General features: G+C 51.7%; 1 protein-coding gene across 10 annotated transcripts in view; it reads right to left on the minus strand.

The window, feature by feature from the left end:
• LOC111856664 (nesprin-1-like) overlaps positions 1-14545 on the minus strand; it is a 141326-nt gene that overhangs the window by 67874 nt on the left and 58907 nt on the right. For 9 of the 10 annotated variants that reach the window (XM_072703134.1, XM_072703135.1, XM_072703138.1 and 6 more), the window contains 14 exons: positions 14255-14432; positions 13717-13899; positions 13442-13585; positions 12301-12456; positions 10280-10444; positions 9385-9557; positions 8816-8969; positions 7795-7938; positions 7535-7699; positions 7022-7339; positions 6611-6766; positions 4610-4780; positions 2221-2547; positions 853-1005 (listed from right to left, as the gene is read on the minus strand). In XM_072703134.1, the coding sequence (XP_072559235.1) occupies positions 853-1005; positions 2221-2547; positions 4610-4780; positions 6611-6766; positions 7022-7339; positions 7535-7699; positions 7795-7938; positions 8816-8969; positions 9385-9557; positions 10280-10444; positions 12301-12456; positions 13442-13585; positions 13717-13899; positions 14255-14432 (2587 nt within the window). The remainder of the gene's footprint in view (positions 1-852; positions 1006-2220; positions 2548-4609; positions 4781-6610; positions 6767-7021; positions 7340-7534; positions 7700-7794; positions 7939-8815; positions 8970-9384; positions 9558-10279; positions 10445-12300; positions 12457-13441; positions 13586-13716; positions 13900-14254; positions 14433-14545) is intronic. The other variant, XM_072703141.1, reaches the window with a different exon arrangement.

Consider the following 14545-nt stretch of genomic DNA (forward strand, 5'->3'; position numbering starts at 1 on the left):
ACAGACACAAGGTGGCGTTAGTGTGCCCCCAAGGACATGCGATCCCAGCCAGGTGAAGCTACATGGAAATGTACATACTGTATGAGCCTCGCTGACCATGAGGACAAAGCAGCTTTGAGGTCTAATTCACAGAAGTGGCCACCAGGTCATCCCCTATTATTACTTAAATAATACAAAATATACATCAAATACCTCACAGAACAAAGACTGTAGACACTTTTATCAGGACTATTGAGAGCTTGGCTTTGCAAAATACAGACCCCTGGAACTCTACAACCTCAACAGTTCAAATACAGAGAATAATGCAGTAATTTTATGTATGATACACGTACTTTAAGTACCCCCTCTGCACACTGTTACCACCTCCATCCGTGTCCACAGCTGGTTCTACCTCCCCCATGTCCACGTCTAGCCCCGCCTCTCTAACGGGTCGGGATGCTGTTCAGCCAGATTACTATTTCAATATTAGTCTAAATACTAGAACTCGTGGCCATAAGTGGAAATTAGCGGGAGAACATTTTAACACAAATTTGAGGAAGCACTTCTTTACACAGCGTGTAGTTAGAGTATGGAATAGTCTTCCTGCTAGTGTAGTGGAAGCTAAAACCCTGGATCCTTTAAATCAGAGCTAGATAAGATTTTAACAACTCTGAGCTATTAGTTAAGTTCTCCCCAAACGAGCTTGATGGGCCGAATGGCCTCCTCTCGTTTGTAAATTTCTTATGTTCTTATGTTCCCCCATGTCCGCCCCTGGCCCTGCCCCCCCATGCCCGCCCCTGGCCCCGCCCCCCCATGCCCGCCCCTGGCCCCGCCCCCCCATGCCCACACTTGGCCCCGCCTCCCAGCACCTACCCCAGCCATAGTGCACAGTTCCTGGAAGTCAGCCTGCAGCTTGGCCACGTCCTCAGCGACGGAGGAGTCTCGCACACTTTCCAGCAGCGACTCGCCCTTCTCCACCACGGACCTGATGGCTGACTCGTGCGACTCCACCGTCTGCTGGATGGTCTGCGGGCAGATGGGGCCTGTGAGATGGCCTGGAGGCTTGGGGCTCAGGGTACACTTGCTCTCCATGTACAGGACCACACCTGCTCAGTGTACCATCAGCTGTGCTTGTATATACCCACAGCTATGCCTGTTTAGGTTATTTTCCCTTAATTGCTTACCTCTATTTATAAACCCTATTTTAAGTCCCCCCCACCTGTGCTTGGCCCAGTTAATTCCCTGATGTATGGCCCTCTGGGTATGCTCCTCACCACCCCCCCCCCCCCATGTATAAGGTCCTGATTCTCCTCTGTATGTTACGGCCCTGAACCACCCCCCCATGTATAAGGTCCTGATTCTCCTCTGTATGTTATGGCCCTGAACCACCCCCCCATGTATAAGGTCCTGATTCTCCTCTGTATGTTATGGCACTGACATGCCCCCTCATATAAGGTCCTGATTCTCCTCTGTACGTTACGGCACTGACATGCCCCCTCATATAAGGTCCTGATTCTCCTCTGTATGTTACGGCCCTGAACCACCCCCCCATGTATAAGGTCCTGATTCTCCTCTGTATGTTATGGCCCTGCATCACCCCCCCGTGTATAAGGTCCTGATTCTCCTCTGTATGTTACGGCACTGACATGCCCCCTCATATAAGGTCCTGATTCTCCTCTGTACGTTACGGCACTGACATGCCCCCTCATATAAGGTCCTGATTCTCCTCTGTATGTTACGGCCCTGAACCACCCCCCCATGTATAAGGTCCTGATTCTCCTCTGTATGTTATGGCCCTGCATCACCCCCCCATGTATAAGGTCCTGATTCTCCTCTGTATGTTACGGCACTGACATGCCCCCTCATATAAGGTCCTGATTCTCCTCTGTACGTTACGGCACTGACATGCCCCTTCATATAAGGTCCTGATTCTCCTCTGTACGTTACGGCACTGAACCACCCCCCCACGTATAAGGTCCTGATTCTCCTCTGTACGTTACGGCACTGACATGCCCCCTCATATAAGGTCCTGATTCTCCTCTGTATGTTACGGCACTGACATGCCCCCTCATATAAGGTCCTGATTCTCCTCTGTACGTTACGGCACTGACATGCCCCCTCATATAAGGTCCTGATTCTCCTCTGTATGTTACGGCACTGACATGCCCCCTCATATAAGGTCCTGATTCTCCTCTGTACGTTACGGCACTGACATGCCCCCTCATATAAGGTCCTGGTTACCTTGTACTTGGCCAGCTGGGCCTTCTTCTGATAGAGCTCCACCTTGCGCTCCAGGGGCCAGCGGAGCGTGTCCCGCGTCTCCTCCACCCACTGCGCCTGCGCTTTGTATTTGTCCAGGAACTCCTTGGTCAGCAGGAGCCGCTTCTCCAGGCCGCCGTGCTCTGCCCGCAGCGCACCCAGCAGCTCCTCCAGCTGCCTCAGCCGCGCCCCCACCTCCCCCCGCAGCTGCTCTGCCTCGGCCTCCCCCAGGAAGGAAACGGCCTGCTCCGTCTTCTCCCGCATGGCCTTCAGGAAGCCGTGTCCCTGCTCCACGTCCCGCTGTAGGGCCTGTGCTCCACACAGAGCTCCGATTCAGTCATGATCACTCATCCCGCCATGCAACATTAGCATTACGATTACACTGCACGTTACACTGTTACATCGTACTGCCTACGTATATATTATTGTACTTAGAATTGTATTCACGGTGTTACTATAAGCACCTTAATTTGCATTTGTGATTTGATTTCTTTTTATCAGTGGCTGGAAGGACATGCAGAATAAGATTTTCATTGCATAGTGAAAATGATTATTTACTTTGCATACTGTTTGACCGTAAACTCTAGAATCCTGAATGTTCAGTTTTATAACATTATAACTCACACACTTAACTACTCAGCCCTAACCTTAACCATAACAAAATACAAGAGTTTTGGCATTTTTTTGTTTTTTGATTGCAGTCACAGATTTTTATGAAATTCAGTTTCTCCCTGTGGGGACCGTTTTTTTGGTCCCCCCAGGGGGAAACTGAATTTTATAAAAAAAAAGGTGAAAATAACAAGCTTTTATCACAATGTAATGTATATCTGGGACCCCACCCCCCCCCCACACACACACACACACACACACACGCACAGAAAATGTGCAAGTACTGCCGGCTCACAGAAAATAGCAGCTTAAATTAGCCCCTAGAGCAGAGCATGTAAATTTGAAAAGTGTTCCATTTACAGTCTAAGCACCATGCCAGAAATCGTGGACCAAAAAAACGTGACAAAGAAGCTGCTTCAGAACATCTGGGCTGCGTCTCAGGGATCTCATGAAGGGGACGGGCTTTGATTACCGCGCGCCCGTCTATCCGCACGCCCGTGGCCAGGCTCCGGGGGATTCCGGCCCTTTCTCTCAAGCTCAGTGCCTTTGAAACCCGCCAGGCTGCGTATTTCCCGGGGCCGGTCCCTCCAGCGCCACGGGTCGGGCCAATTATGAGCGCTTAACAGGGGCCGTGCTGACGTCCTGTGGACGGTTCAGACGCCCCTCCCCCCACTGCACAGGCCGGGGGTCCGCTGAGTGATATTGGCTAGCTTTCATGAGAGAGAGCAGTCTCTGCAAAGACCTAGGCCACACTCAACACCTCCTGCCAGGCAAATGGGACAGCGGGCCCCTCCTCAGCTGGTTATCGCAAAAAAATGTGTAAATGAGCTGATGAAACACTTTGATGTGCTCTCAGGTTGCCCCTAGTGGAGAGCTGTGTTCTGTCCAATCAGGACACAGCTGCATCGTTTAGCCATATGAGCCAGATTTATGACCTAGCGGTGAAAGCCCCGAGCCGTTACCACAGAGGGAGGCGAGGTGGAACGGAAGGCTGGGGAGATGGCGGATCGAGCCACCTTGACCTGGACAGCCAGCGGACCGTGTTTTACTGTGATTATTGTGGGACATGATGTGAGCGTACAGCTATTTCCCAGTGGGCTCCAGGGTCCTGCGTGCCCTTTACGCCTTCGAGATTCTCAGTCCCCTCCTGCAGTGTGACGGACAGGTCGTGAGGGGTAGAGATGGGGGGGGGGGGATGGGGGGGGGCGGGGGGAGCTACCGCCATCAAAGGGCTTCCCCCCTCCTTTGTCTCACCGCAGGGATTCCTGAACTCCCTTCCCTGAACGACCGCCCCCCCCCTCTATGCGCTGCATAGAAGCCCGATCGATGTCCTTCCCCTCCACGGCAGGTGAAAGCGCGGACGCTGCGACCAGAGGGGGGCGCTGTGCGAGTGCGAGTGTGCAGGGGGACGTGTGGGCAGTGAGCCTGACATTATTCCCCACCCACCCTGCCCCCAATCCCCCCCCCCCCCCGTGGCCAGGGGCTGGAGGAGCTACCAAAGATAACTGCTCACCAGGTGTATCTGATATCAAATATCGATTCTCAGCCACCTTATCTTCACACAGATTTACTGAATCCCCTTTCCTGGGCTCAGCGACTTAATTTCAGCAATTTTTACAAAACAGCTCGAGTTTTTTTCAGATTTTCTACAGCGCATCAATACAAGGCCTGCAGGAGAAGAAGCAATCCCCTCATTTACTGGTGCCCCCCTATGTCCCCCCTCCCACAGGCCACCCTGGGGTCCAGCCCACAGTATCCGTACCTCCAATTTCTTCATCTTCCTCTCCATGGCAACTCGGTCTACCACGTCTATGCTGATGGCCGCCGCGCGGAAGTTCTCCTGTGCCGTGCAAAGCCAATCAGAGAAGGTGCTGAAGACACTCTGGGCCTCGTTGATGGTACGGATCTCATCCTGCAGCTGTTTGATGCTCTCCTGTAACAGGTGCAAGACAGATTCCACCTAAGCCAATCAGAATGAATTCTGACATAATTAATACATCACCAGCCAACGGGGGCCTAATTAGATGTGGGGAGTCTCACCCTAAGCCAATCAGATGCACACTCACTACACCCATACATCATCACAGGTCAGACTCGTTATGGACCCACCAGGGCCTAATTAAATGCAGACAGATTTACTCTAAGCTAATCAGATGCAAGCTCATGTACTCCATACATCATCAGAGGTCAGCCTTACAGGCCCAGTGATGCCCAATCAGATCCACTCAGACTCACTAAGCCAATCAGATGGACTCACGTGAACGAAGTGTTGCCTAAGAAACACACGTTTACCGTTTTTACCAAAGATAAGAATTCCAACGGACAAAAAAGGATAATATAAAAGCAATTTACATGAGCATATTTACAGTTCATTTACAGTTTTTTTCCTAACAGTGGAATGTAGATAAGGACAGTCTCTCTCTAATGTGTCATATTTGCATTTGTAGGTGATGATGGAATTAAACAGTTGGGTGGCGCTTTCCAATGGACAGGGATACTTCAGGGACAAAGGGGGCCTTTCCACGGAGCACTCAGCTGAAAATCCAATTTCGGTGCAGCGGCACCAATTAACTCTCGTCGGCAAATCCGCCGAGGAGAGAGTTACGGCTCTTGAAAGAGAGAGAGAGAGAGAAAAAGCGCAGATGTGTCTACTCCGCGTGGCATAATCGCTCGCTTCTCCGACGTGAGGGGGGGGGGGGGAGGATGGGAGGAGGTGCAGCTGCAGGTGTGAAACTCAATTCCCACTTCTGCAGCGACCCCCACCCACCCAGCACAGGCCGAGCACTTAATTACAGGGTAGGCCGTGGTTTTGACGGCAGTATCGATTTTCTAGCGTCCCCATAAAAGGATAAAGAGGCACCTCTCGGCTGTCCGCCCCCCCCCCCCCCCACACACACGGAGCTCCTCTCTCCACTGGCGTACGTTCTCCCCCCGTCTGTCTGCCACGCGTATCCCATTAAACGATATTCCGACATCAATAGCATTTATTTGCCAATTAGCTGGGGGGCGGTACCAATGCTAACAGGGGCTAGCGAGCCAGCTCAGGAAATGGGGGAGGGGGCCTGTTTGATGGGCACGACCTGGTTGGCAGATGAACGTCGCGGGCAGCTGCAGGGAGCCCAGCAAAGCGGCCGCATGATGTAATCTGCTCAGATGGCGCTTTTTAAACCCAAAGGTTAAGCCCAAATGCGGCAGAATTGCATGGGCGGACGTCTGTGATAATGGAGTCTGACGCAGTTGGGATGGTACCAGCCGCCCAGCCTTTAATGAATGGTGGAAAAAGAGTCACCGCTGATTAATTAACTATGCGCTGACTTTGCATGCATGATGCACTTGTGTGTTGTGTATCTTTTGTGTGTGCTTACCTGTTGTGTGTGTGCGTGTTTCATCAGGAAAGGATACTTCAGCAGAAATATACACATTAAAGATAAGAACACCAGACTTTATCATTTGGATTAGATTGTTCAACGGGAGTATCACCAGATAATCTGATTTAAGGCAATTAAATAAAGACAGAGATGCCAAATTAAAGCAGAATGAGAATCTATCACATGGCATCGATACCTTTAACTACATGAACATCTGTAGGAGCTAAATACGCAACCTACTGATGAATCCTTCATTCATTAAAGCTAATTAAAAACTCAGCTTGGCACGAAAAACGCTCTGCGACTCCTTTAAAGTGAATATGACGCTAGAGGAGATGGCAGTGCCTCGCTCTGATGGCAGTGCCACGCCGTGATGGCGCGGTACCAGGCCTCACCGTCAGCTGCAGCAGCAGGGTGTGGTAGCGCACGGTGAGCTGGGCGGCCTGGGTGCTGGATTGGCTGCTCACGTGGGCCTCATCCAGAACCTGCTGGGCAAGCGAACCCAGGCCCTCGACCTCCTCCTGGAAGCCCAGCGCCTCCTCCTGCAGGCACTGCACCGGGGAGATGGGAACACGCACAGTGTCAGAACATCAAGGCTTCATAACCAAACAGAGTCAGAACCTCAAGACAGACTTTTCATTATTTTCAGAACTAGACAACAATGTAACTACGATCTCCTTAGACAGAAGTTTCTGAGCTCAGTAAGTCACTTGTAACTCTGTACTCATTCAGACATCTACAGCTGTTCATTATGACTGGTCTTTGCTTCCCCCCGCCCGCCCCCCCCCCCACCCTAAATCCCCAACCTTGAACATCTGCAGCTGCTCCTCCTTGGTGCTCTTGTCTGACTGTCGATGGGTGCGCGGTTGACCTTTGGCCTCCATGCCAGTCAGCCACTGCTCCAGACGCTGGAACTGGTACTCCACCTGCCTCAGCCTGTTGAGGGCGCCGGTGTGCTGCGTACGGGCCTCGGCCAGCCGGCTCCGGTATGCCCGCCAATCCTGCTGTACGGTCTCCAGGGCGCGGTCCTCGATCTGCGGCAGGCCCCAGGGTACGACCCGCTCCCGGCTGCCGAGCACTGAGGCCAACAGCGCCTGACCCTCAGAGCAGCGCTCCTCCAGCTCCTGCAGAGGAGGCGCAAGGTTATGCTCCTCCTCACACTCCCGCTCCATTGCTAGCTGTCCTTCTCTCCCTCCCTGGTTTTTCTCTTCCTCCCATCCTTCCCCTCTTTCGCCTAGTCCCACTCTCCCTCACCCCCCCACTCCTCTTTCTCTCCTTCTCTCTCTCCCCTCCCCCCCTCCTCCTCTCCTAGGGCAGACCTGCATCTGCTGCAGCGTGTTCTCCAGGGCTTCTACATCGCCCTCTAGGGCTGAGCAGCAGCCCAGCTTCTCCTGCTCCTGCTCCAGCCAGTCTTCCAGTACATGCAAGCCGCGCTGGTACTCCTGGTGGTCCAGCACAAGTTCCTCCGCCCTGGACACCGCTCCCTGGGGGACACAAACGCAACCCAGTCAGCATGGAACCACCGGTACCGCTGGGCCTGACCGGGTCGAATCTTCCCCGTGATCTGCCCGTACTGTACCTTGGCCTTTTCTTTGATGGTTGCATAGCGTTCTTGCAGTTCTTGAACCTCCAGCTGGGTGGCGCCGTGCTCGACCATATTAGCGCCCTTTGCTGCAATGGTCTCCAGCGGGCTGAGATGACTTATTACCTCCTCGTACAGGAGCTGAAACGCACATTAATTCACATTAATCCATATGCATAACACACCATCTACACCTCAGATCCTAGCTGCTTCATTAAACTATGGACTGGGAGAGCTACTGGTCCTAGTAAATCACACTGATTGCAACTTGATCCAAAATTGCAGGAATCCATAATAAAGAAAGTTTGACATGTCTGATCTGAACAGGTCATATCGACCACAAAACCCAAGGTAATCTAAATGAGAGAGGACAGGGACAGTGAGGAAGGTGGGCGTGGCATTGAGGGGACATGAGGACAGGGTCATTGAAGAGGGGGATGGGGCACTGAGGACGAGGCAGGAGAGAGGGGACATGAGGTAAGATGAGGATGGGGTAGTAGGGGTAGGGGCAGTAAGGATGAGCATGGGGCAGTAAAGACAGGGGCAGTGGGGACAGGCACAATAGGGACAGGGGCAGTAAGGACAGGGGCAGTGAGGACAGGGGCATTGGGGACAGGGGCATTGGGGACAGGGGCAGTGAGGACAGGGGCATTGGGGACAGGGGCAGTGAGGACAGGGGCAGTGGGGACAGGGGCAGTGGGGACAGGCGCAATAGGGACAGGGGCAGTAAGGACAGGGGCAGTGAGGACAGGGGCATTGGGGACAGGGGCAGTGAGGACAGGGGCAGTGAGGACAAGGGCAGTGAGGACAAGGGCAGTGGGGACAGGTGCAATAGGGACAGGGGCAGTGAGGACAAGGGCAGTGGGGACAGGGGCAGTGAGGACAGGGGCATTGGGGACAGGGACAGTGAGGGCAGGGGCATTGGGGACAGGGACAGTGAGGGCAGGGGCATTGGGGACAGGCGCAATAGGGACAGGGGCAGTGGGGACAGCGCTACAGTGGCAGTAAGGAACATTACCTTAGCTCTGCCGAGGTTGGCGGTCTTGTCTCTCATCTCAGAATACTGCTTGTCAGTGCTGCCCAGGGCCACCTCCACTGCCTCCATCCAGCCCATGAACTGGCGCACGTCATCCTGGTAGCTGGTCCACTGGGAGAGAGCCCCTTCCAGCTGGCTGCATTCACACACACACACACACACACACGTTAGCTGCACAGGCAAACCTTTATAAGCGTCTCCCCGCTGGAGATCCCAGCTCCTCTTATTCATAAGCATGTAATCCTGGTAGGTGGGGGTCAGCCCCCACTGTCACTAGTGTAACTCTACAACAGGGAGCTTCACACGGACGTCCCACTGAGAAGCCAACTGCGCTAGGCTAACGGCTAAAGGTGAACAAAGCATTGAAAAAACTGGGACAGGCACAATGACATCGTCACTGACACTGCACTTTGGAGTAATAATGCTAATTATGTTGCCACATGGGTGAGGGAGGCACATATACACATAAAGAGGGTAGAGCGTTCCAATTTGAATATGGGGGGCAGTGTCTGAATGTCTGAGCTGGGGGAGTGAAGGCATGATGCTCTCACCTCTTGCACTGGATGGATGCGGACAGAAGCGAGTCCCACGAGTCTTTGAGGTCCTGGATTTGCTTGCGGATGACGGGGACTCCCTCGGGGGAGGTGTTCCTCTGCACGGACTCCCCCCGCGTGATGAGCATCTTCAGCTGGATCTCCTTCTCCTGCTTGGCCGCCAGCAGTGCCTGGAAGGGCCGGCACGGGGCTCAGCAGAGAACACGTGGCGGGCGGACACTGCAAAGCTCTCGGTCACGTCACTTAGCCTGCAGTTTCTGCTGAAGTCACTTAGTGAATGAATTCTTGGCACTAAAACTGATGAGAAAGTATCAGCCACAAACAGGTGTGTAAATGTTTTTCACGCCTGGAGGTTACAGACATGCTGGGAATTTTAATGGGATGTCAGGTTCTAGATACGGGTCTCTTTGTCTCAAACACAGAACTAGTTCTAGCTCATCGGTCTGGGTCTGACATGGCCACCTGCTTTCTCGCGTAGAATCAGAACTCCATCTCTGGCACAGCGTTTCTCAACCCGGTCCTCGACGACCCCAGACGGTTCACATTTTTGCTTCCCCTCAGCTCCCTGCCAGCAGAGGTGGAAAGTTCCTGAAGGTGCAAATCCAGACCATGGTTTTGTTTCAACCAACCAGTTGAGTACTCTGTGACTGTGACTCTTTAAACTGAACTGGACGGTTGAAACAAAATCTTGGTGTGGATTTATACTTTCTGGACCTGAACGTTCCACCTCTGCCTGCCAGACAGTCCACATTTTTGGGGAGCAGGGAAGAAGCAAAAATGTGGACCGTCTGTGGGTCCCTGAGGACCGGGTTGAGGAACACTGTTGTAGAGGTACCACTCAGTTTTCATGTTAGTCCCGTTCCCTGGTGTCTGGGGGGGGGGGGGGTCCTACCTCCAGCTTGATCATCCTGCGGTCCAGCACGTTCTTGTCTGCAGTTGGAGAGCAGTAGGTCTGCAGTGCGAGGTTGGATTCTGTGACCCAGCTCTGCAGTTCCCTCAGGCCCTGGGAGAAGAGCTGGTGCTCGCTGACGATGCGGTCGATGCGCGAGGCCTTCTCCTACAGGGGGGTAACATAGCTGCTATTCAGACACCCCCTCACATCTCCTCAGACTGAGACTCTCAAAAAAATACATACCTCACCTGTCAACCCAACACACTGCAGAGGAAAATCCAAAATACCTTTTTCGACAGGGCCTCCCTAAAGCTGATGTAATTGTCCTGAACACACACACACACGCACACACACACACACACACACACAAACCGACCTCAAATAAACTTTACCTTGCAGCTCAATAGGAAGAAGCAAGGACCTTATCAAAGTCCAGGGGAAATTTTCACACTGCTAGACTCTCTATCTTTAAAATTTCTAAAGATTGCAGTTACAAAATAGGTCTGCCCCCACCTCAAACCCCCTACGCAGTTGTGTTTCTCTTCCTTCACCAGTGCCCACACTGCCATTCCTTTGCGTTCCAGTTTGAATACCTCTGTCCTGGGCTTAAAACCTCAAATAAGAACTCAACAAAGCCGGGCTTAAAACCTCAACAAAGCTGAACATCAGTCAGCACACTCATAACAACAAAACCATAACGGCAAGTATCTTCTGTAAAAACAAGCAGACAGAAATGTAGACCATTTTGACATTTTATAATTAAACCCCGTGGCCTCTCTCCTCCACTATTGGCTGTTTAAATGGCACCTCTGCTCCATGTGGGTGTGTGTGTATGTGTGTGCGTGCGTGAGCGTGTGTGTGTCTGCAAATTGCACACCCTCCCCGTGTTGTGCGGATTTCCTCCGGGTGCTCCAGTGTCCTCCCACAGTCCAAAGAGAGGCAGTTAGGCTAATTGGTGTCTCTAAATCACCCATATTGTGTGTATGTGTGTGTATGTGTCTGCGCCCCAAGATAGACTGGCAAAGACATGCGGTCAGGCTAACTGCTGTCTCTAAATTGCTATTTCCGGAAAAGCAGCTGGTAGACAGATAGATGGGAAAATGTGTCAAATTAAGCTGATTAATTTCTGCAATCAAACTGTACTTATACGTATTAAATGCTTATTCTGGAGCAGTAATTATTTTACTGTCATCAACCTTCTGCAGCCATTATTCATTTAAAGGCTACAAATAAAACCGCAAAATGGACATTTGCTTCTATCGGACCTTGCTGAAAATTCCCTATAAGGAATGTATGAACATCAGTGACAAATTGCAGACTGAATTTAGCTAACAGCTGGATGAAATCGGACTAATTAAGCAGTTAATTAAGAAGAATAAAAATCAGCATGCAGAGATATTGACCCTGACGGAGGCTAAGGTCCTCCAGGCTTGAAAGATTCATTTTAGGCTCGCTGTGCGATTAGAGCAGAAAGCAGAGGAGGCCACCACATCCACCTCTCTCCATCATCTAAAGCAGCAACGTCCTCCTTCCACCACGTTTAATTAAGCATCGCCGAAGAGCAAGTTTATTAATAACGGGAATCTAAGGCGGCCGCCGAGTTTTCGCTTGTTAACGCGCGGCAAACTGAGATGACAGCTAATTAATCAGGCAGAGCTGCTTGCCGGATGTAACGGGGGGGGGGGGGGGGTTCTGCGACACATTTCCAATAGAGCAGACGAAAGGAGGCAAATCTAGCCCATTTGCTCCCTCCCTGAGAGACAGCATGGTGTGAAAAGTAAATACATTCTGTCCAGAATCTACCACATAAAATCAAATCAGATAAATTATTAATATATTTGTGTATTATTTATAGCACAGGTCTGTGGCTTAAATTCCTCCAGCATGATCTATAACCTTACCTGGGTAAATGCGTACATGTGTAAGCCCCATCATATCGTAGCTTAGCCAGTTAGCCTAGCACAGAGCTTCGTTAGCATGGCTGCTACGAAAGGCCCAGGGGCAGCCGCGGCCACCCTTACCTTGGTCAGGTTGCTTAGTGCTAGGTACTGCGCAGAGAGCTGGGAAACGCGGTGCATAAAGCCCTTCCCGGCAGCCTGACCCTCCCAGAGGAGCTGGGCTTTCTCCTTCAGCCGGCTCAGCTGACCCTCTTGGGAGGCTACTTCCTCCAGGACAGACTGTGAAGCACAAGCACGTTAGCGGTGGCGTGTTAGCGAAGGCGTGTTAGCGTCAGTGGGCCAAAAGAGAAGCATGCTTTGCGATGGGCAGTTTGTTAAGCCGGGGTGGGGGGGGCAACACTGGCAAAGGAGGCGGGATTTCATGAGCGTGGGTGAGAGGGAGGTAAAGGAAGACCAGGTCACGGGATGGAAGGAGGGACCGGCGTAGAGGAGGAATAAGATGTATGGAAGAAGAAGATGAAGGCCAGACAAACAGATACACAAAACAGGATGAACGGGGCCTTGTGGGTTGGGTTGGGGGGGGGTTGGGTGTCATCATCTGTTCGATTTTCCATCTCATCATTACTGATAATGGTGTCACACCCGGGGAACGGCGTCTCCATGGAAAGCCTTTGTTCAGGACGACTGAACACGATTAGGTACAAGTCAGCACTTCTTAGACACCGACTGTGTCCAAAGTCGCAGATTCAGCTGAAGCCAAGGAGAAATGCAAGGGTACGGAAAAAATATGATTTATTTATACCCCAATTCGCTGCTGGCAGGAGTCCCATAAAATGCGTTACCTGGAATATCCCCGAAGGGCTTTATGAAAACCGTGGACACATTTCCGTGAGGAAACCCTCCGTTGTGTTTTAAAATCCAAATAGTGAGCAGCCATCAAAACAATACATTCTTTTCCTAACTGTGCCATAAAATATAACTGAATTTTGTCAAGGCGTTTACTGAACAGCGTCCAAAAGGTGTATGCAGGTTGCTGGCCACTCAAACAACACGGTTATCTCCCAAAATCCAACCCAGTTCCAGTCCAGCTCGTTAACTGCTATGACCCCTGCTGATCTTTAAAGAAACTGAAAAGCACGTATAAAACTCTAGGCTTTTACAACACTGGGGGAATGATGGAGATGCAGGGAGTGGTGGTTATGGCAAAAGGAGTGATGATAAATGGGTGGTCCAAGTGCCGCCCCCTAATGGTGAGAGTGAGTACCTGCAGTTTTAGCAGTTCCTGACGCTTGGCTGGCAGGTCGTGTAGGCGAGTGCTGCTCTCTAGCACAGCGCTCTCTGTCCCCGTCAGCCATGCCTGCAGCGGCTCCGCGCTGGTCTCCAGGTCCTTTATCTGGGCTTGCAGGTTCTGTAGTGCACAAGCACATGGACTCAGTGTATGTGCACATATGTGTGTATTACAAAAACAGCTGCAGTGTTTCAGGGACAAAGGATGCCTGAGGGTGGCGGGTAGTTAGAAGCAAAGCCTTGGTCGGGTACCTGCAAAGCTATTTCCCTCTTGTGCAGGTTGGACATCAGGCTCTTCCAGTCATCCCTGGCACTTGTCACCTTGGCCCGAATGGTGTCCACCCGATCTTTACCCACAGTGCTGCACAGCAGCTCTCCATTGACCACCACAGCATCCAGCTTGGTCTGTCCCTGCTCCTTGTCATTCAAGAATTCCTGTGGGTGGGGCCACAAAGAAAAAAAAAACAATCAGCAATGAAATTGTGGAATGCAGAATAAGCATCACGATTACTACACCTAGATAAGAACCTCCTATATACAGCAGGTGATCTAACATGCCTGTAGCTACTGCAGATGCTCTGATGTTCCTGTAGCTACAGAACTTGCTCTGAAATTCCTGTAGCTACAGCAGGTACTCTGAAGTACATTTAACTACAGAAAGTGTTCTGACATTCCTGTAGCAACAGAACTTCCTCTGACATACCTGTAGTTCCAGCAGGTGCTCTGGCGTACCTGTAGCTACAGAACTTGCTCTGACATTCCTGTAGCTGCAGCAGGTGTTCTGACGTACCTGTACTTTGAGGAGGGCAGCCGAGGCTTCAGCGATGCTTTGGGGCACGTCGAAGCACTTGGCAGTGTTGATCTTGGTGTTAACCAGCCATTGCTGGAAGTCACGGAAGGCAGTGCGGAAGCGTTGCTCCAGAAGCTTCTCCTTGTTCTGGCACTCCCGAGCGGCCTGAAGACTGAGGCTGGGTGGGGGGGCGATATGACACCACTGAGTCTCTCTTCCATTTTATTCCACTGCCTGGCTAATCAGGGCCAATCCATCAGCTGCACCTCAACTGTCAGATTTCTAAAAATC

Source organism: Paramormyrops kingsleyae, chromosome 19 (assembly GCF_048594095.1).
Source record: "Paramormyrops kingsleyae isolate MSU_618 chromosome 19, PKINGS_0.4, whole genome shotgun sequence".
NCBI classification, from domain to species: domain Eukaryota; kingdom Metazoa; phylum Chordata; class Actinopteri; order Osteoglossiformes; family Mormyridae; genus Paramormyrops; species Paramormyrops kingsleyae.